Raw genomic sequence first — 21,304 nt, 5'->3', positions numbered from 1 at the left:
ACATGGACTACCTATATCAGGGGTGTCAAACTGGCAGCCTGCATGCCAGGTGCGTCACACGCAGACCGTGTCCACCCCAATTCTGTAAATGGGAAAAATGTCATGAAATGTCACATTACAGCAATGTGACACCATGAGTTTGACACCCATGACCGATATTATCATATGTGCATTAAAATGTTTCAGCCTTAAGATTTAGCTTTTTTATTATTATTTTGGTAAATCAAGTTATGGACTCTACAAAAGGTCCTATCATAATCTCAGTTCATGTTCCAGTGACTCGTAATACTAAAATTTAATAAATCAGTCAATTCCACATGGTACCAGAATATTTCCCTTCTAAGAGATTGTCAATTTGTGGAATATATTAAGAAGGAAATGTATTCTTTTTCTGAAAAATAAACCAGGCACAACCAACTTGTTAACTCTCTGGAATGCATTTAAGGGATCCCTGATGGAGGCACCAAGGGATCCATTATCACTTGTGCCTTAGCAAAGGAGAGACTCTGAGACTATAATCTTATACAGATGGAAAAAATGGTTAAAGATTCTGTTACATGCTAGAAACCCACCGATGAGCCATATCAAGCATTTATAATAGTAAAGTTTAAATTGGGTGTTCCAAAGTACTGAGCCTATATGTTGAATTAAATATTTCTAAAAGTATAAATGCAATTTCAGTAGCTATAACCCAATGGTAAAAAAATCCATCCTTTGGGGCAAATGTAATGTTATCAAAATGAACATTACATCAATCTAAAAAGAGGTTCTTATGTTACTTCCTATTCAATATCTTACACAGATAAGTAAGCTAATGAGAAAAATTTTATGACAAGCTAAATTCACTCAAATACCTTTGGCCAAATCCAGGTTATTTTATGTTGATGGCAGCTTTAATCTTCCAGATTTTCAACTGTATTATAGGGATATTATTGTAATGTCTTTTTCCCCTTTGGAGTTAAACTTGTATTATTTTCGTTTTTGGGAATCATATGAAAAGCAAACATGTAACATTTTTCAAATTTTGGCAACTTTATCGTCCAGGTATATTAAACAGGGATGATCATTTTTACTTTTGAAACCTGACAGGCACTTTTCGTTTATTAATAAGTAGAGGTCACTTTTTGATCCAGAATCACAAAAGAAATTGACATTGTAGAACAAATAGTTGGAAGATGGATTTTATTTTTATTTTATTTTTTTTGTATGTTTGGGCTAAACATTGATCAACATTTTACATTGATTTCTAATGGTTGTTTTAAAGGCTTTTGAGAGATTGCATGTTGAGTACCAATTACCTGCAATATTCATTTAGTAATGCATACAATTGAAACATATACTAATTTAATTAATATGGTTCATCTACTCTAGCAGCCTCCAAATTTTTACCATTGGTAATTTATCGAATCCCTCAATTAATGTTTAAAAAGGAGTGGGCATTACATTTTTTAAAATGTAAGCAAGTTGCAAGAGTTTTTAAAATTTGTATGATTCAGTCTTGTTTGATTTTAAATTGTTACATACTGTACACCAGTACAATTTTTAAAATAAATATTATGGTAAAGAATCTCAGAGTGATGTTGAACTATATTCACAAAACATGGAATTTACTGGGAAAAGAACTTACTTCCCTGATTTTGAGGAATGGATCTAGGATATGAGTTCATTACCTATTTGTGAAAAGTTTTTGTGTTCTGAAAAGGAGGTGAAAAAAAGTGAAATATCTTTCTATATCTTTCTAGATTTAATCATAACTTTCAGGACTGAATTGACTTTATATTGAGATCTGTAGTTATTACATGGGTCCTATATTGGTGTTTTTTTATTTTAGCTTATTTTAATCATTAGATACATTCAGATTTCTTTTCTTTTTGTGAAATGACTTCTTCTTTTGTGTGTGTGTGTTTATTTTTTTTAAAAAAGGTATGAATAAGAGACAGTGGACATCAAGGTCATTTCTAAGAGGATGTCTGCTTTGATAAATGTAGCCTTACATTTTTCATAGGGAAAGATCACATGCCTGGTATCATAAAGATCTCAGATTTCTATTCTAAAATATCATGGGAAGATGCTAACAGTTTGCAGCAGGGGGCAAGGGGAAATGCCCTCCTGGATCCTGATAAATTACTATCAAGTTTCTTCCACACTGTGTGTGTGTGTGTGCGCGCGCACACACACATACACACACATGCATGCAAATTAGTGGTGGGATTCAAAATATTTTACTGTGGTTCTGTGGGTGTGGCTTGGTGGGCATGGCATGGCTTGGTGGGTGTGGCTTGGTAGGCGTGGCAGGGGAAGGATACTGTAAAATCTACATTCCCACCCCACTCCAGGAACTCCCTAGTCCCGATCAGCTGGGACTAGGGAGGCAGAGAATAGATGGGAGCGGGGCCAGTCAGAGGTGGTATTTACCGGTTCTCTGAACTACTCAAAATTTCCGCTACCAGTTCTCCAGAACTGTCCGAACCTGCTGAATACCACCTCTGATGCAAATCATATATGCATATGTATACATATACATATACACATATACATATCCATCCTCTTCAAATCATATTACATTATCTACTTCTGCAGTTGCACCTAATTTCTCCTTCTATGATTTCATGTAATTTTTTTTTTCTATTTCCTTAACCAAAACTGTGATGATATCTTTCCTTAACAACCTCCTTGCACTCAAAATATTATTTAGGAGATTTTCAGTGCCCCCTAGTGGTTAATGTATATTCATGAAATGAAAATACATTCCCATACAGAAGACAAGCATTGTACTACTGAGTCTATGAAAGCTATGAGATGACTACTTTTTTTTAACCAAACAGCAGCAACTGAGAAGCAGTTATTACATTATGCTACAAACAGGGTTGGATTCTTCAGGCGAGGCTGGAGATATTATGGAGATATTCCATATTATAACGTTTCATTTTGTAGATTAAAGCCTCCTTTCCCAGATGCATTGGATTAAATGGGGCACTTCAGTTTACAGTATAAAAAGAAGGCACTCTTTGTGTTGTCAAAAAAGGGTTTGTTTTTATTGCAGCTGAGGGACCTAAGCAAAGACAATCAAAGTACATTGCTTACTATTCAGTGACATATTGTACTATATTTCATTAACACTATACTATACAGTTTTTCTATACAGTTTTCTGGCTGGTTTATTTAAAAATATTAAATGGAGTGGGGGATGAGTCAGGAATACAACTGTGAATGTGTTTGATTGTGCATTTAATTTTAAATCATTCTAAACTTCAAAAAAAAAAAAAAACACAACCAGGGAAGATACTGTACATAACAGGATACAAATAGACAGATGGTTTGGAGTATTATTTGAAGGAGAATAAAATGACAAAACAAACAAGCAAAACTATGTCTTCTGTAAAATGGCATAACCTAAACAGTAAAGTTTAATGTTTTGTTTCAAACCATCAAGAGTCAAGCGATGGCACTAAGTACTCATTATCTGCATCCTAAAATCAATAATTGAGTTTGAAATTTATTTTATTTATTTATTTATTTAATTTGATTTATATGCCGCCCTTCTCCGGAGACTCAGGGCGGCTTACAATGCGTTAAGCAATAGCCTTCATACTTTTGTATATTTATACAAAGTCAGCTTATTGCCCCCACAACTGGGTCCTCATTTTACCTACCTTAGAAAGGATGGAAGGCTGAGTCGACCTTGAGCCTGGTGAGATTTGAACTTGCAGTAATTGCAGACAGCTGGTGTTAATCACAATGCTTTTAGTCTGCTGAGCCACCAGGCCCTGTTGTATGAAATGTTTGTGGCTCCAGTTCCCATGCTCAAAAGATACAATCCCCTCTTCCCTAAACAGATTAAAGGCATCCCCAAAATTTGACCATTTTGACACCAAATTTCAACCATGCAATTTTTGAGAACTTTGGGACAGTTGAGGAACAGCCTAAGTGGGGGAAAGAGCAAATTTCTTCCCACAAATTTCTCATGTCTGGCTTCCATTCCCACTAATAAACCTCTGAATGCTGGTTACTTCTCTCCCCCCACCCTCCAGTTGTCACCTTTGGCCTTCCAACTGTTTGAGGGTGGGGAGATGGCATGTTTCCCATCTCTGAATTAGTCTATAATGTGTAACCTCAGCAATGAAGCTTACTTTCAGCTGATTATGCACAGCATGAAGATAGCAGTAGGAGAAAATAATAGTTCTACCCTATGGATTGGATATTAATTGTGTGTGGTATGTTGTGTATGTGTGTGTATGTGTGCAGGACATTCCTCCTGAAATCCACTGTTATTGAAATTTGGTTGTCTGTAGATGGAGAGAGTCCTTTCTACCATATAGCACAAATGTGATCACGTGTCCAAAGCTAGTTTGGTATAATGTTGAAGGTGCTGACCTAGAAACAGGAGTTCTAGTCCCACTTTAGGTATGAAAACTGGATGAGTGACTTCGGGCCAGACTCTCTCTCTCTCTCTCTCTCTCTCTCTCTCTCTCTCTCTCTCTCTCTCTCTCTCTCTCTCTCTCTATCTCTATCCCTATCTCTATCTCTCTATCTCTCCCTCCCCCCCTTTCTCTCTCTCCCTCCCTCTCTCCCTCCCTCTCCCCCCAATCCACCTCATGGTGGTTGTGGGGAAAATAGGAGAAGGAATATTAAGTAGGTTTGCTGCCTTGAATTAGTAGGCATGTTTGCTGCCATGAGTTATATATGCATTGCTGCCATTCGCTGCAGCCCATTTGCCGCCACAGCTCATTCGCCACAGCCCATTCACCGCGGCCCATTCGCCACAGCCCATTCACCACCACTGCCCATTTGCTGCCACCCATTTTCCGCAGCCCATTCTAGAACAGATGATTGGTGCCACACCAATCCCCTCCCCCCTGCCGCAATATTTGGAGTATAAAATGCAAAGACATTTCCACCCACTTTATTGGGTGGAGGAAGTGCGTCTTATACTCTGAAAAATATGGTAATTGGTCTGTAATTGCCTGGTGCTGCCCCTTTTTGCTGGATCTTCTATTATCAGATATATTTCACTAGATGTTAACCAATCTTCAGTTACATCTCCTTGCAGTGTATTAAACAGCTTGACAATGAGTGTTTGTAGACCAATCAGATGTTTCAACCAAAAACTATGCAGTTCATCTTCTGTGCTGTTTTCACCACCATTTCTGCTGCAAGAATGTTGACATGTTTGCTTTGGTGGTGAAAAGTTGTATGGACAGAAAATCTTGTTCTGGGTTTAGAAAGTGGGAGCAGAATAAGGCAATGCCTTGATTTATGACCTGACTTTCAAATATTGCCCATGGTATCTTCTGAATCAGCTTTTTGGAGGGATTGCTCAATTTTGTGATAGCTTTTTATGTGGTCCCTAGGGGTTGAAAGCCACTTGACGGGACATAATCAGTCAGAAATCTTTTCTTCTATAGAGATAAATATTAAAATGGTTCTAAGGGCTGCACAGCTAATCTTTGGCCTGTGCTTTTGGCCTCTTTTGCTTTTCAATACCTGTTTAGATCTCCTGGGAGGGGGAAAGCTTCACCAGTGACAGGCACTGGATTTTCATTCTACTGAAAACTAATGCCACTGTGTTTGGTATTTCAATTCCATTGTATTCCATGGATGCTCTGAGTTAGCATTTGAAATGTGGTGGATACTTGGACAGGAGTAAACAAATTAAATTTTAATCCTGGTAAGAAGGGGGCATACTGAATAGGAAATTTACAAAGTGGGAATGTTCGCTGTTGGACTGGGGAGTGTACCCCCTTGAAGTGATCAGACTCATAGCTTGAAAGTTCATTTAGATGCTCAGTCATTGATTGGTATGAAGAGTTTGGGCTGGTGGCCCAGGTGCATCTGTTCATGGTATACTTAAACCAGTCTGGTGCTTTAGTTATATCCACCTTGAATTATTTTCCTAGATTTACATGGGACAGCTCCTGAAAAAATAAGACATGACAAAATTTATTTTATACCAACATCAGACCCTGTTCTTAAGACATTTCTAATGCACCCTCTTCTCAATTGTATACAATGAAGTGAGAATATATTCTTGTTCTAATGAATTGCTACCTGAAATAGAAAGAAAACATTCTGGAGTTTGAGGCTATATTTTATACAATCTCACACATATAATCATTAGCCTCAGTATCCCTTTAAAAAAAATGTCTTCTGCTAAAATGATACTTTTTTACATTTTGTATCTGAAAATCAACTTCGCAGATGAATTTTATGCTTCTGTGAAAATCATATGACATATAAAAATATGAGATATAAAGAATATCTCTGAGCTGTTTAAGATTGAGGGACATACAAGTTTAATGAAATAATTGTAGGTGCATTATTCATTTCCATCCAGTGGCAGATTTTTACACTCCTCATATATATGTTCCTGAATAATAGCACGCTGAAATTTCAGTGTCCCTATTTCCTACATTTTCTGGAATTTTTAGTAGTTAAGACGTTCGAAATAAACAATGTTATTTTGAAAATGGGACTGAGGTCAGCACGAATTTAGAAATTTGGTTCTGTTCATTAGGATTAGCTCCAATAACGCTTGCGCCTGCTTCCGTAAAACCAAAATTGGATCATCGTGCTGAAAGGGAATATACCGTTTCTAGACAATAGAAGAATACAATTATCCTGAATCCTCTCGTTAATCTCTAAGAGATTAAAATCGAGTCGCACAGTTTTAAAGAGCAGCGCGGAAAAAAAACGCCTACGACCTCCAGCAGAGGGCGCGAAAAGAAATCGTTTCAAAACCGAGGCCAAATTAAATGCCCGCTTCTCCGGTGACCTCGGCGTTCCCGGGCTGCGTTCGTCGACTCTAAGGGACCCTCTTACTCAAAAGAAAGAATAGAAAACTCCCAGCAGATCTTTGCTGGAACCAAACATCTCACTGCATTGGAAACGGCAAAGGGGGGGGTGAGGGAATCCGTCCGTCCCCCCCCCCCCCAAGTAGAAGGGACAGGACAGGAGGCGGAGGGACTAGCGTTAGAGACGCTTCTGAATTGCGGAGTGGCCACAGGTGTCTTGGGTTAATACAGCTGAATAACGAGCGAACCTTTTGCATACACGAATGTTCTTCAGCCACATCCATGGCTGCAGCTCGAATCACCGTAGCCTCACCTTCTTTCTTTGTCAGATTTCTGTTCCCCAGGAGCGCAAGTCAAACATGCACAGCGCTCCAGCTTCCAATTCCCTCCCCCCCCCGACCCCCACAACAAACCCCACACAAACAAACATTGGCTTCTTCTGTTGCTGAGGATGGGTTTGAATCTAAGCCTTCCCAACCTAGCCGAACACCTTACACCAAAACGTTGTTAAAATACCATGTTCGCTTTCATCTTTCTTCTCATAAAGGAGAGGACAGCTTCCTGTCATCCCTCCGCCCCCCCCCCTCCTCCACCCCGTGCGCGTTTAAAAAAAACTGAAAGGTTGATTTCAACTATTGGCAGCTTGCAAGAGCCCATAGAGGGCGCTGTTGTCCTGTTGAATTACAGGTCTCTCCCCCCCCCAGCCGCCGCCGCCGCCGCCGCCGCCGCCGCCGCTCGTTTCACACTCAAGCTTCCCATTAATAGGAGTTCGAGGATCTGTTGTAGCCCGTAGAAAGCCAGGTCCCCCGACTGTAATTTTTCTGCCGCGCCAAGTTCTCTTGACATATTAAACCTACGCGGCTAAATTGCCTTCAACGGTGTGTTGGCGTTTCCCATATCTTACATCGCATTTTAGAGGCAGTGCATTAAAATATACAGTGCGGTAGGAGTCCCAAGGAACGTGACTCTACGGTCTTAATGTGTTTAAATCCCAGCTTTTATTCGCCTCCACCCCCCCCCCACGCCCCCAATACCTGGAGAAACATTTCACGGGGAGACGAATTTCTCTGGTGTCTTCACCTGAATCGGATCGTACAGTGTTTTCGGGCCTGTCCAACAGCCAATTCAGCTGGAAGACCTGGAGGCGAGTGAAATCACTACCTGTGTCCAGTAAAGCATTTCCTGAGCAATCTTCCCCACGCTCAGTCCGAAGGAAACCCCAATTCATTCAAGGCATTTATTCCCAGGTTCGTGAGCGTAAAATTGCAGGTTGATCCGGGCAGATAAGGGAGAGGATTCAGAACGCATTCCTAAATTAAGACTATGCTTTTTCTATCCTGCCGTGCTGAAGCCTTAAACGCTCCTGTTTCCTTATTCGACCGCACTGCACGTCTGGTTGAGCTGCAGGGGAAGTTCGACCTAACTACTAACTGTCTGCTTCAGTGCAAATTGGGCCTTCTCTCCCCACCCCCGGGCTCTAGAGGAAGGCTGGAAGCCAGAAGCTCGCACGCTTAAGTTTAGCACCTCCGGGGCACAGTTTCGTGTAGGAAAGGCAATAATGTCTTTTGTTGGCCAACCAGCCAATAAGGTTACAAATCCGGTTTACCCTTTGTAGTATTTTTATGCACGTGGGTTTTCCCAACAGGACCAACCTGACCTCACCGCCGCGAGGACAACAGGGATCACTTCCACCTCAACACCCCAAAGGGATCGGCTCCCGTCGCAACCGGAGGAGAAACCGCACTAACGATTCGGAACCGGGAGGAGGGAGGCAGGTGGAGTGGGAGGACCCAGGGTACACAAATCGTTTTCCAGTTTGTCCTCTGCCCGATGGCAAAGCCATGATCCTTAGCTCGAAAACTGGGGAGTCCGTTCCCGGTGCCAAGGGGCGAGTCACACTTATTTGGGGTTGGCCCCATTGAAAGCGGCAGGACTAACTCCCCAGTAAGTAGGAGCTGAAGCGGCCAGAACCCAGACTTGGAGCTCGGGGTGAAGATTTTCACTTATTGTAATACTGCCAGTTTTGGGAAAATGCGCATTCCTACTTGTGTGTGAGGAGGGGAGGGAGAGGGAGGGAGGGAGGGAGGGAGGGAGAGGGAGAGGGAGAGGGAGAGGGAGAGAGAGAGAGAGAGAGAGAGAGAGAGAGAGAGAGAGAGAGAGAGAGAGAGAGAGAGAGAGAGTTACGTGCGTGCATTCTCTTCTTCCTCACCCCCATCCCTCACCAATTAATGCGCTCTGCTTGGAAGCCTGAAATCGTTTCGGCTCGCTCGCTCTCTCTCTCCCTCTGTCCCCAAAGCTGTGTACGGTGTGTTCAGGGCTGCGCCGCTCCCGTCCTAACGCCGCCGCCTCTTCTTCCTCCCACTCCTCCTCCTCCCGCCCAGACCCGCTTATAAGACGAGAAGCTTTGCTGCCGCGGCTCCCTCTTCCCAGCTTTCATCACTTCCGTGCAAAAGGCCAACCTGCCTTGCTCCTCTTATTCCAGCTACCTGCTGGCTGCGAGAGCGTCTGACCTGCTCCCTCCTCCTGCCCTTTCCGACAGCTCCTGCTGGAAAGGTGCATTCTGAGGTTACGGGCACCGGGAGGGGGGAGAGGGAGAGAGAAAAAAAAGTTGGATTTCTCACTGTTATTGGGGTGGGCAAGGACACCTGGACTCTTCGCTGAGCAGCTCAGCCCTTTCCCCTTCCTAGAAGGCGAAAACTCGATGGCTTGCCCACTCGTGTAAAGACCTCTAGAAAGGGTGCGTTTTAAGACAGCTGTTCTCCTCCTAAAGTCACTTTGGAGGCTTTGCGAAATTCGCAGACCTCTCGAAAAGTCCGAGCGGGAAAGGCCTGTTTCCGCACCCAGCCCAGGGTCGTTTTTTTCCCTCCGCAAGGGGCGAAAGCTTACCAGCTTGTCTCGCTGAGAATGGGGCTCGTTTTAAAACGTGCAGTTCGTTAAACGTCCGCTCAAAAAAAAAAAAAAAAAAAAAAACCAGGCAAGTGTGGAAACAAAATAAAACAAAGAGAAACCGCTTCATGAGAGGGAATCTTTGAAATTAGCTTCCCTGGGTTAAATACGGCCGGAGTAGGATGGTCCTAGTCTTTGGACTGCCTTGGTTTTCAACCGAGGAACGAGAGCAAATTGTCTGAAATTGAAAGGAACACGGGGTGTAAACTTGTGCAGCGTTTTCGCCTCTGTGGTCGTTGCTGCCCCTTGTCTTTCCATTTGTCAGTGAATCAGAATTTATAAAACTCTCTTGTTTCTCTCCCACCTCACCAAAAAGAGAGGAAAATGTCTATTTACATCACAAATCTCTGTGTTGTATGTGCCTAGGTGTGCGTGTGTGAGTTTTTTAGTTGTAAATTTCACACATATGAAATACGTGTGTGCGTATTACAGATAATATAAACTTGTTTCTTTAAATTATTTGAAAGAGTGCCTGGATATACTGCACAAACAAATCGATCTGTAGAAGTAAATGTGTGCAATACACACTCCTTGTGGTCAGAAAGTTGAGGTCCACGTTTGCTCCTTTCCTTGAGTGTGTCCCTACATGTATGTATCTGTGTGCAAACATATGCACAAACCGGGATGTTTACCTACAGAAATATCTCCGGCGTTCTTTTTCATAACTGTGTGTGCGCGCGCCTGTGTGTATGAACATATAGCCGTATCAAGGGTGGGTGAGTAATTATATGCATAATCTATGTGTGTTCAATATGTCTATGTGTTCTATATAAACTCCACAGATGGGAATGATTTTTCCTCTCTGTCTGAGGCTTCCTTCTCCAGCCTATTGTTTCAGACAACAGATATAAGTTGCGATGGGAGAGGAACGTCGGATTTGGTGTCTGTCCCCCATTTCCAATTATAGATGGATCATTACAGACAGAGAAGTCCTGAGAATCCAGACATCTGCTCTTCACATGAATGCACTCACCTCCTAGAGGACAGCCCGCCATCATGCTCTGGAAACTGGTGGAAAATGTGAAATACGAAGACATCTACGAGGTCAGTATGGAGAGAAGAGGCACCTTGGCGGGGCAAAGAAGATTTACAGAACCGGGCAAGAGTCTCGGGCAGGCGTGGAGATCTCGGGAAGGCAAACTAGAGAGGGGTCCGAGGCGAGCCGGGCGCTCGACTCCAGGAGTCCTGGCGCAGTTTGCCTGCCTCGTGGAGGGGAAAAGGGAAACGGGGCGGAGGGGGATCAAGCAGGAAGGGATTTCGGAGGCTTCCTTTAACCGTCGCCTTAGATCCAAAGAGGAACTTTCTTTTCTCATTTTTATTTTTATTTTATTTTTTGCTTTCGTTTCCTTCTCCCTCTCAAGAAATGAAAGAGGCAGGCACGCCGCACTCAGCTGGCAGGTAAAGCAGGGATTCCCTGGCACGCCGCGCTCGCTTTAGATCTACCGGAATTCGATTAGACCGCAGCCACCCTTCCTTTTCTGTGTATTTTCACAAAGGCAGCTTCCTGCGGAACCGAAGGGGGCTTGCTTTGCTCGGCTCGCTTTTCTTTGTGAGGCAGCGCGAAGCAGGGCGGAAAGGCACAAGTCCAGACGTGCCCCGGAGATCCCCCCCGCCCGCCAGAAGAGCCCTCGCTATGATCTCGGCTCTTTTCCCTGGGCTTTGCAGGCATCTTCCGCGCCCGAGAGCCGGGCTCGCTTGCATCCCACTATCGGCTCTCTTATCTCGAACCGCTCGTCTAAATTGCCAGGCGCTATCCGGCTTTCTCCGAACCGGGCAACCGTTGCCATCCAGTTCCATTTGCCCTACCTCGAAATAAATCCATTTGCCCCAAGCGCTTAGGTTCCACACCTTAGGTTAGAGACTGTAACGTCTATTCCGGGCTGATGAAAAGAAGAGTTTTCTCTCTAATTTCCAACGTTTGGACTCCGGATAGTTTCGGGGTTTTTTTTTTTTTCTTCCCCAGATCCTTTTCTTTCGGGTGGGCGACCAGCTGGCGCCCTTGGAGAAAGCATCGCGCCCGAGGCAACAGGAGGATTCCAGTCTCCTCCGGCCGGTTAAGTTGACCGTTTCTTTCTGAATGAATCCAAAGTCTGCCGCCGGCTTGCCCCTACCAGTTAATGTTTGAAAGCTTAAACTTGTAGGAGAAGTGAGACTGCCTCGCCACGTCTCCCTCCTCCAAGGCGCTGGGCTGCGGTACTTCGTGTAGCTTGCCTTGCAGCCCCGGGACAGGTCTCCAGATTTCCAAAAGCGCCCTTCAGGACAGGGATCAACGGAGCGCCGGCAACGGTGCTCAGTTCTGTTCCATTTCCTCACTGCAGACTTCCCTCCCCTCCCCTCCCCACCGCTCTCTGTGGTCTTCCCCCTCGGCATCCCACTTCCCATCGGCTCCCTTAAATGCAAGGTTGAAAGTGAGCCGCGTCTCTACCGGAGGGAGGGAAGGTGAGCCAGCGAGGCAAAGATTCATTCTGCCTCTCAATTTCTGCCACCCTTCCAGATCAAAGTATGGGTCCTTCAGCCGGCTAGCGAAGGTTTCTAAGTACGCCGAAGGATTTCCTTTGGTCAACTTCTCGTTCTTTTTCCTCATCCAAATAGTGTTGAACTGTCTTTGGGTGGATCGAAAGATCCTTGCAAATTCTAGAAAGGGGACCGTAATACCAGAAGGACTCTAAAAACCGCTCTCTTTAGAGTTTTCTAACTATGCCATTAATTTACTCTTAAGGCAGGTGTGCATGTGTGTGCGCCCGCCCGGGCGTGTAAACGCACCCACCCACTCCACCCTCGTGTAGTAGGAATCCTTCCGCTTTCCTTGCCTACATGAAATCGGCCAAGCTTTCAAATGCAAGATTAAATAGTGGTAAAGTAATGATAATTTTTCGGAACTCAAACATCCAAGTTTCTCCTGAAACAAGATTTGGGGCTTTGCCGACCGAGAAGGCGTTTAGGAAACAGTGCTCGGTTGAACTTTTAACCGGTTGGTGCGGTTACCAGGGTAGGGCAGCAGCTCTTGTAGCGTGAGAAAGGTTTTCTGTCGCCTCTGGCTTTGCGAGAGAACTATAAGTTTGGTTTTTCTTTGGAACCATTGCATACGTGTTCTGTCCAGGTGACTGCTGGGCGCCTTTTTGGCACAGCAGCTGCCAGAGGCAAAGTAAATGTATCTTGGGCGGGCGCACACTCCGTCAGGTACCCTGGCTGGCTTTCGGCAGCCCGTTGCAAAACCTGGCCAATCTCTATAGCAGGGTTCGGTTGAGTTCCCTTTTTTTCTTTCTTTCTTTTCATAAGCTTAATTGCTTCTGTAAACAAATCGCTTTGGCTGCTTTTAAATGTTTTTTTTTTTAATGACAGGATTGGAGAAGCTCTTATTTGCTTTAAAAATCAGAACAAAAGCACCGAGGGCAATCGATTTTCCTTCGTATTTGGAATCTATAATTAAATGTAAAAAACCCGGGCGTGGGGGGGAGGGAGAAAAGGGAAATATGATTTTCTCCCTCCTTTCTTTTTGCCTCTAGCGTTGCTCCAGATCACTTCCTTGCTTCAGATCAGTAGTGCCTCGTTTACACGTCTTCCCCTGTTCAAATTAATAGAAGTTCTGCCTCTTGCCCGCTCAACTTTTTGTCCCTTCCCTCCCGCTCTCCCCCAGCTCTGCCTCCGCCAGCCCCCTCGTCTGATTACATCTAGTAATTCTCCACTGAATGAACGTCATTTACAATACGAGGGGAGCTCTCGAGCTGCCTGCAAAGCCTTCACGCTCCATTTGGTCTTGCATTCTCCCTTTAAAGTAGTCGTGTAATATTAATAGTCATGAATATCAATTATTATGAGGCGGCGTAGGGAAGGGAAAGGAGAAAGGGGCACTGGAGCAGTCTGAAGCTTGCCTTGGGTTGAAGAGGATTGCTTTTGGAAGCGCAACGGGCGGGGAGGGGGGGGCCAACACGAGGACGCTCCTCGCCGACCGTAGACTCTCTCCATACATATTTTCCTCCAAATTTTGGTTTTGATGGATAGACTCGGAAATACCTCCAGCTGTTCTCCTGGGTGCACCAAGGTCCTTTGCAGATTTTCTTGATACCGCCCCTCTCCTTGTTACTAGAATTATTAATATTAATTTATTATTATTAGTAGTAGTAGTAGTATTCTACTGCTATTTTATTTTTACCTGTTTGAAGATTTTTTAAAACAAATTTCCAGATGTTAGTCCACACCTATTCCGCTATGGTGAGTTGGGTCTGTGTTATGATTTAAAATTGCCCTATTCTCTTTGCCCCTTGGTGCCTTGCCTCGTCTAGACCCTCTCTCATTCCTTCTCTCAGCCTCCCTCCCTCTCTCTCTCTCTCCCTCTCTCTCAACGCCTTTGGCTTGGTAATTTAGCACAATAATTGGAAGACGCTTGCAGCTGCTTCTCCATTTTGCATTGTGTGTTCTTCATTCGAACTGGGGGGGTGGGGAGGGGGATCAGTGAGGGGAAACTTTTTCAGGGAAGGAAGGAGATATTGTTGTTAAGAAAAGGAGCTACATGTTCTGGTGTGTGTGTGTGTGTGTAGGTCTAAAAATGCAGCTTTGTTTCAGTTATAGTATGTATCAGTGTTATAAGAATATTCGTTGACATTTTAATTCTTTTTTTCAGGTCGTTAGGGGTAATCATTAATATATACTCTTTTTATAGTCATTTATAATTTTCTTTCTGTCAGAGACAAATGTAATTTGGGGGAGAGTGTAAAGAGTCCAAGACCAATAAGTTTATTTAGGACCAGACTTATTTGTCCATGCGACCATTTTTTTTTCTTTTGAAGTTGAGTTTCTTTGAGAAACGTTTTGGTTAATGCTATTATTATATCTTCCTTAGAATTATAGCCTCCTGGTCATATGTCCTGCCATCCAAAACCTGAGTGGATGGCCCCTTTGTTGATTTCTTACGTTTTAAAGATTGTTTTTCCCCCTGAAGCAATTGATGGTTTTATATACGTTCATGTTTATTCATATGCTATCAGTATGCTCAAGCAGCATTATATTGTTATTATTGTTGCCATCATTCTTCCTGGTGCAATTTAAGCCTTTTGGTGAACTTTTTTTAAATATATAATAATAATAATCAATTTTATCATCATCCTCAACCTCGTGCTCATTATCCCCCTTGAGCGTTGGGCTTTAAAAGACCATTTAGGTGTGTTACGATTATAGTTGAATGTATGGGGAGAAGATAACAACAAACGGTTATTAATCCCAGGGAAATATTTACATTGACTCGTATGGTGGCACATGGCGACCATCACCGTCACTACATTGGGAGAAATAGGAGCACTTTAGGATGGGCGGTTTTTTTTAAAAAAAAAATCACACAGGATGACTTTTTAAAACGCCTCTCTCTTTCTCTCTGCTTCTTTTGTTTGTATCTCTGTCTGGGGCCTGAACTGCTCCCTCCAGGACCGGCACGATGGAGTCCCCAGCCACAGTTCCCGGCTGTCCCAGTTGGGCTCGGTCTCGCAAGGCCCTTACTCCAGCGCCCCTCCGCTCTCTCACACCCCCTCCTCGGACTTCCAGCCGCCCTACTTCCCGCCGCCCTACCAGCCTCTTCCTTACCACCAGAGCCAGGACCCTTACTCCCACGTCAATGACCCCTACGCCCTGAACCCGCTGCACCAGCCCCAGCAGCATCCCTGGGGGCAGCGACAGCGGCAAGAAGTGGGCTCCGAGGCCGGCTCGCTGCTGCCCCAGCCACGGGCTTCTTTGCCGCAGCTCTCGGGCCTCGACCCGCGACGGGACTACCACTCTGTCCGGCGGCCAGACGTCCTTCTCCATTCGGCTCATCATGGCCTGGACTCCGGCATGGGCGACGCGCTTTCCCTCCACGGCATCGGGCATCCCGGCATGGAGGATGTGCAGGTAAGTCCTCGCGGGAGAGCTGGGAGGCGTTGGGGATGGAGCTCTGGAACCGGTCAGAGTTTCTTGGAACCCCGGGAGCCTTTTGAGGTTAGAAAGCCGCCCTGATACCAGCGCAGGCTAGGTTAGCTGCCACGATCCATCAGTCCGGCGAAGTGGCCTCAAAGGGCTCTTCTGTCCCACGCAACTTTGACGGGCCAGGCTCCGGAGTAGGCCCGGCGTTTGCAAGAGGCGAGTCCGCCGGCCAGTTGCCGGAGGCGCGACTGGGTTCCACTGGAGCTGCTGCGCCGCCTTGTTAAAGACCCAGACCCAGACCCAGTGCAGCGGCAAAGTTTCTGCCTAACCCTAGAAGGCCTGGCCCTGCCACATTTTCCCTAACCACAAAGAACTCATTTCCAAGTAGAAGCGGCTCTCAAAGACGGAGCGAACACCCAGCTGGCCGACTCCGGACTCTCCAGGATGGTCAAAGAAATGGCGAGATCCCAACTCCAACTTTGCTAGTTATTCTAGGCTATTCTCCCCTATCCTCCTAAAACTGGCTTAGAACCGCCGGGCCTTCGATGAAAAAGGCCGGGCAGGAAAATTTACAAAGTCCAGGACTTTGTGTCCCAATCCGTTGCAACACCAGAGGGCCTGGCTCAGTTTTAGTCCGGTTCCCCCCCCCCCCTTTCCAATTTAGATAAACAAGTCTGAAGAACTTGACAGGTTAACCTGACCAAAGAAACTGGCAGTGTTAATGTGGGGTCTTTTGGTGGGGAAGGGAAAGGAAAAGGGTGTCGCCTTCAGCCTATATTGTGTGGCTTCTTCTTAGCTACTGAGGTTCGATGGATTCTGGCCTTGATATTTATCTATCTATTTATCTATCTATCTATCTATCTATCTATCTATCTATCTATCTATCTATCTATCTATCTATCTATCTATCTATCTATCTATCTATCTATCCCGGGCGGCTTTGGTTGCCCGTGGCCGGCTGTGTGTTTGTATATTTGTGTGTGTGTGTGTAAATAACCTTCCAAAACAAAAAACTGGAGCTCTGAAAAGCAGAGAAGAAAACAGTATGGAGAAAACAGGGGCTCACCGCATGTTTTACAGCTCAACCGATAGGAAGTGGGACGCGGGGGGAGCTCGAAGGTTTTGCGTTTCCCCGCAATCGGGGTGGTTTTCTGCTGCGTTTTCCTCTAACCCTTTTCGGATTTCTTCGTGCAATTGCCCGAGGCAAGCTCCTCCGATTTAACAGACATGATCCTGGCTTTTCCCCTAAAGGGTGTCCTCGGCTAGGCAAAACGGAGCCTTCCTTTTTCTATTTCTTAAAACTGCCAGAGTGAATGAACTGAGCTAGATCATAAGAAAAGGCCTTCTTGGGAGAAAGAACCTGACTGTCCACTTTGACCATAGATTAACCCCCTACTCTATCCCAAACCTGGAGTCCCGGAGGGCTCTAATCGAGGATCGATATTATAATAACCAATTATTCCCTTACTTCCCCCATTAGGTGTAAGGGTCTTTGCAAAGGAAGGAAATTTAATTTTGACATACACTTATTATAAAATTTCTGAAACTATGCCTTTGCAGACAAGAAACTGCTTTGCAGGAATTATCGTAGAAAACCAACATGCCCGCTTAGAGATCACCTAAAAGCAGAGAAAGGGAAGGCCCTGCGATATGTTACATTTTCAAGGATGTTTGCCAGATTAAGTGAGATACCTTGTTTTCTCTTCTAATAGTTCTTCTCACCTTTCTAAATCGAGTGTTTGTTTATTTAGAATTTAGCTGAATCGAGATAAGGAGAACCTGGGGTGTCTCCCATATTATAACACACGACTTCATTTGGCTTCTGGGGGTGGGGTGGGGGGGAGAAAGCTGAAAGAAAATATATCTTGTTCCCCTTCACTTAAAGTCGGCTGAATTGGAATGTGTCTGACTGTGACCAAAAGAAATCAGGCAAGTAGAGATGGGAGAAATTAAGGAGAAATACGCATCCCGCGCCACATCATTTTCTGTTCTTCTGAAAGAAAGGCGGATCTTCCGGTGTGTAGATTTCTGCCCTTGCCAAGTGCAGCCCAGGCTTTTGCAGGCTTATTCTAAATAGAATTTAATTGCGTTCCAAGCTACTGGCTTCTAAGCCAAAGGTGCCTAGAGCGGCAGAGCTGAGAGAGTGTCCCGAAAGTTGATCCAACAGGGCCTGTGGGTTGCTGTAATCAAGACCTGGAGGCTGTAAGTTGCAGGGTCTTGGGTCAGTAAGATTGGGTCCTCCACACAACCCCCCACCCCGGTCATACAGTCTCAGTCTCAATCTCTCTCTCTCTCTCTCTCTCTTTGATTTTTAAGAAATTAGATTTCTCTATGAGAAATAGTGGCAAGAAGCTATTTAAGTCATGGATCGGCTCAAAAACTATGTAATCTCGGGAAATGTTAACCCCCCGTTTGAGATCATAGACTAGGATCTTTCCCATCAATTTGGTGGGAGTTGGGTTCCTCTAACAATGACTGGCCTGTAAGGGTAAAACACTGTTGAAAGAGCGGAGAACAAGATTGTCCAAACATTCCTATCCCCTTAAGAGATCCGATTTTAAGTTGTTTTAGACGATTTTTTTTAAAAAAATGTATGTTGGTATTAATGGGTTTGAAGAGACCATTCCATTTATTCTGCTGTAAATACGCTGACTGAAGTGAGACTGACAGGTGCCATAGTTAAACGGATTAAATTTGCTGCATCTAGAGATACCACTATGACCTGTCCATTCTAAGTTGGATTCTTTACAGAGAGTTGCAGAATTCCGTGGGCAGGAATTCACGAATGGTTAACAGTTTCGGTTATTAGGTGGAATTCTTGTCATTTTCAAAATAAAAATTTCACTTTCAAGTTCAGTGAGACTTGTTTCTAAATAGATATAGGCTTGGACTCTTAAAATATATGTATACCTATAGGTAACAAACATTATACCGGGAGCTAGGTATTTCATAATTTCCTTTGTAAATTAAAATTAGAAGGGAGAACATGATCAATAGAACGTTACAACATATACACGTGCGAAGGCCAGGAAGATGCTTGCAATTTTGGCTGGCCTTTAATTAAAATATGAAGGTCAATTTATCTATGATATCGAGTTTGATATACACCCACGCAGAGTGCTGTGTGTGTGTGTGTGTGTGTATGTGTGTGTGTGAGAGAGAGAGATTAAGGTAAATATGTATGAGATTATTATTAGAAACATCGGATAGTTCTCTCAGGTACACATCGCCATTCACAGTTCCGTGTGAGCCCTGCGCTGGTTTTGCTTCGCTTATCGCTTCCGTTGCAAATTTTATTACCTGGAAGAAGATGAAAAGGATGCTTACTCCCCAACGCCACAGTTTTCAGCCCTGGGCCTTGTTGCTTCCCAAGTAGATGGTGTTACAAGTTTGCCAAGCCTGCGTTTCGGCTTCTCTCGTTGTGGGTCAATTTTGTTTCAGAGGCAGGTTCGCCGTCCAATTTGGATGGAGCCTCGAGCAAAATGCTCATTTGCAGCCGCGCTCCTCTTTAGCCTCGAGAAGGGAAGGGTAGCCCCAGGAATTCCCTCTGACAGAAATCCCTTGATGGGGCGTTCTCGTGCACGTGTCTCCCACGGAACTCAAGGAGCCTGCATCAGGTTGCAACCCCACTTTTGCAAATTGATGTGAAAACGAATCCCTTGGCCATGCAAGATGCTCACTTCCGAGCAAGCGTTCAAGAGGAAGCGAAGGGCTAGGGATGTCCCCTCCTCGCGCTCCGTCCCTCCTCTTCACCCTGATTTTATTAAATCGACCGGAGAGAAATGTTTTCAATTGGTGGTGGATCATTAGTGATCTCTCTTCTTCTCCGCTCCAACCTTTCTCCTCGTCTTGCCGCCTCTCCTAACAGGTGTTGAAGAGATAGCCGAATCTTTCCCACTTCAATCCACCGCCCACTTCATCTTGGACTTCAGCTCCCATCTTCCCTAGCCGGAAAGGCCCAGGGAATTCTGGGAGCTGAAGTGCCTCTACAAAGAAATTCTGGAAGTGAATCCTGCAATTAAAGAAACCCAACAATTAAAAGTGTGAGAGGGGGTGTGTGGGAGTTTGTGTTAGGTGGGTGGGTATCCGTGCACGCGCATGCTTCTTTCCACGTTACCGCGCCCAGTCCTAATTAAATCTTTACGATTCTCTCTGTGACTATTAACTGCCAGCATGCTGCGCCAATATCCTGTACAAAAACCCAGCAGGCGGCCGTAATTAGATAGAAAATCAGACAAGACTCTTCTCATTAACTACAACAGCTCAACCACATTGTGGAGTGGGGGAGAGGGGAGTCGGGAAGGAGCGGAGGTCATGTGGAACCCTTGTCCGAAGTTGGCACCACTCATCTGCCTTCCATCTCCGCAAAGATGGAAGGATGTTAGTATAGTGAACCCAAACCCAAATAATGCCAAATTAGTAGATTCGCATTAAATTCTGTCCTGGAAGAAAATGAACAGGCAGTTGAAAACCCATCCTCTTCCTCAAACACTACCGGCATAAAGTAAACCTACCAATGAAGAAAGTGGGATCTTGTTTGGACAACTGTGGGTCTTCGGAGAGCCACTATAGGACTGCTGAGCCACTGAAACTCTTTTTACATTCTTAAAAGCTCACCTGAAACTATAAAAGGGAGGAGGGGGAAGGAGCATGGCAACACTTTATCTTTCATCACTTTATGGGAGCTTCTAACTTCCTCCCAGCGGAGAGGTTGCGGTAGGCAAGGTTTTCCCCCAGATTTAATAGCACTGCAGATGCAAGAACTACTGGTGAGGTTCACCCATCACACTCTGACTGAGTGCTGGGGATGGGATGTAGTGTTCCGGCTGAGTTTAGGGGTCAGTGTAGGATGCGAACCCCATGTGACGAGCAGCTATATAAATGGAAGGAAGTTTATGACACATTCCTTCTGTCATGCCGATGTGCCACTGCCAAGAAAAGCCACAAAGTAAAATGTGGCCCAAGATCACAACCTCTCTGAAGGCAGTGAATCTTCCAGAGGGGGTGCGGGGATGAGTCTTTGTCATTGGAGGTGGAGGAAGGATGCTTGGAATTCTGGTCTGTTCAATCTGTCATGCCTGTTTACAGGTCAATGTGTTTAGGACCAAATTATAAGTGACTGGACCTGGGTGATGCAGAAAACCTTGAATTGGCATGGAGTGGTGGCTGCCAGCCAAATGGAGAGTCAGAAATGTCAGTCGTGGTTTAGGGCACAAGGTGCCTAGAACCATACTTGGCCTTTTAGTGGCTCAGCCCCAAAACTCTGGAATGGGTTGATTTCATAGATATGTTCAGTTTCCAGTTCTATGTTGAATCTTGTTCCTTGACTATCATGCATAATTATTGGGAGTCCTGCTCAAAGCTTTCTCTGAAGCTCTGGAGCAACTGAATGAGCCTAGGCTCTTGGAGAAACAAAGTTAATTCCTTGGATTTCAGCTGTCCTCTTCTGAAATAGGACTGTGGTTACTCAAGACATTTAATTGAACAATGGTTTACTCAACACTATTTTCTGAATTTCTAAGATGCACTGAATTCATTACCATGGTTGGCTTCACACAATGCCTTGATCTAAAATATATTAACCATTTTTGAGATAATGGGCAGTGCGAGACAGCCTATAACTTTTATAAAACAACCACCTAAATTGATGTAAACTTAAGGGAACTTAATATTTAACT

General features: G+C 44.6%; 1 protein-coding gene and 1 long non-coding RNA gene across 26 annotated transcripts in view; one reads left to right on the top strand and one right to left on the bottom strand.

Annotated features, from left to right (window-relative positions):
• Nucleotides 1-5,151: 5,151 nt before the first annotated feature.
• Nucleotides 5,152-10,924, bottom strand: LOC117674475 (uncharacterized). Its single transcript, XR_004593873.3, has 3 exons — nucleotides 10,711-10,924; nucleotides 7,826-7,929; nucleotides 5,152-5,915 (listed from the first exon to the last, which is right to left on the bottom strand). It is a non-coding gene; the product is annotated as an uncharacterized LOC117674475 (long non-coding RNA).
• The window catches only part of TFAP2B (transcription factor AP-2 beta), a 64,423-nt gene continuing 51,553 nt past the window's right edge, over nucleotides 8,435-21,304 (top strand). For 8 of the 25 annotated variants that reach the window (XR_015731229.1, XR_015731230.1, XR_015731221.1 and 5 more), the window contains exons 1-3: nucleotides 9,209-9,344; nucleotides 10,520-10,781; nucleotides 15,156-15,614. Coding sequence is in view for 13 of the 25 variants with exons in the window: in XM_034432506.2 (XP_034288397.1) it covers nucleotides 10,701-10,781; nucleotides 15,156-15,614 (540 nt within the window). In the remaining 12 variants the exon portion in view is untranslated. Of the gene's footprint in view, nucleotides 8,781-9,163; nucleotides 9,345-10,519; nucleotides 10,782-13,424; nucleotides 13,950-15,155; nucleotides 15,615-21,304 lie in introns of those variants that run through there. The other 17 variants (XR_015731231.1, XR_015731232.1, XM_087882269.1 and 14 more) reach the window with 11 other exon arrangements.

Source organism: Pantherophis guttatus, chromosome 1 (assembly GCF_059756535.1).
Source record: "Pantherophis guttatus breed Tessera chromosome 1, ASM5975653v1, whole genome shotgun sequence".
Lineage (NCBI taxonomy): Eukaryota > Metazoa > Chordata > Lepidosauria > Squamata > Colubridae > Pantherophis > Pantherophis guttatus.
The sequence above is the reverse complement of the archived record's forward strand: the minus strand, read 5'-3'. Positions and strand labels throughout refer to the sequence as shown.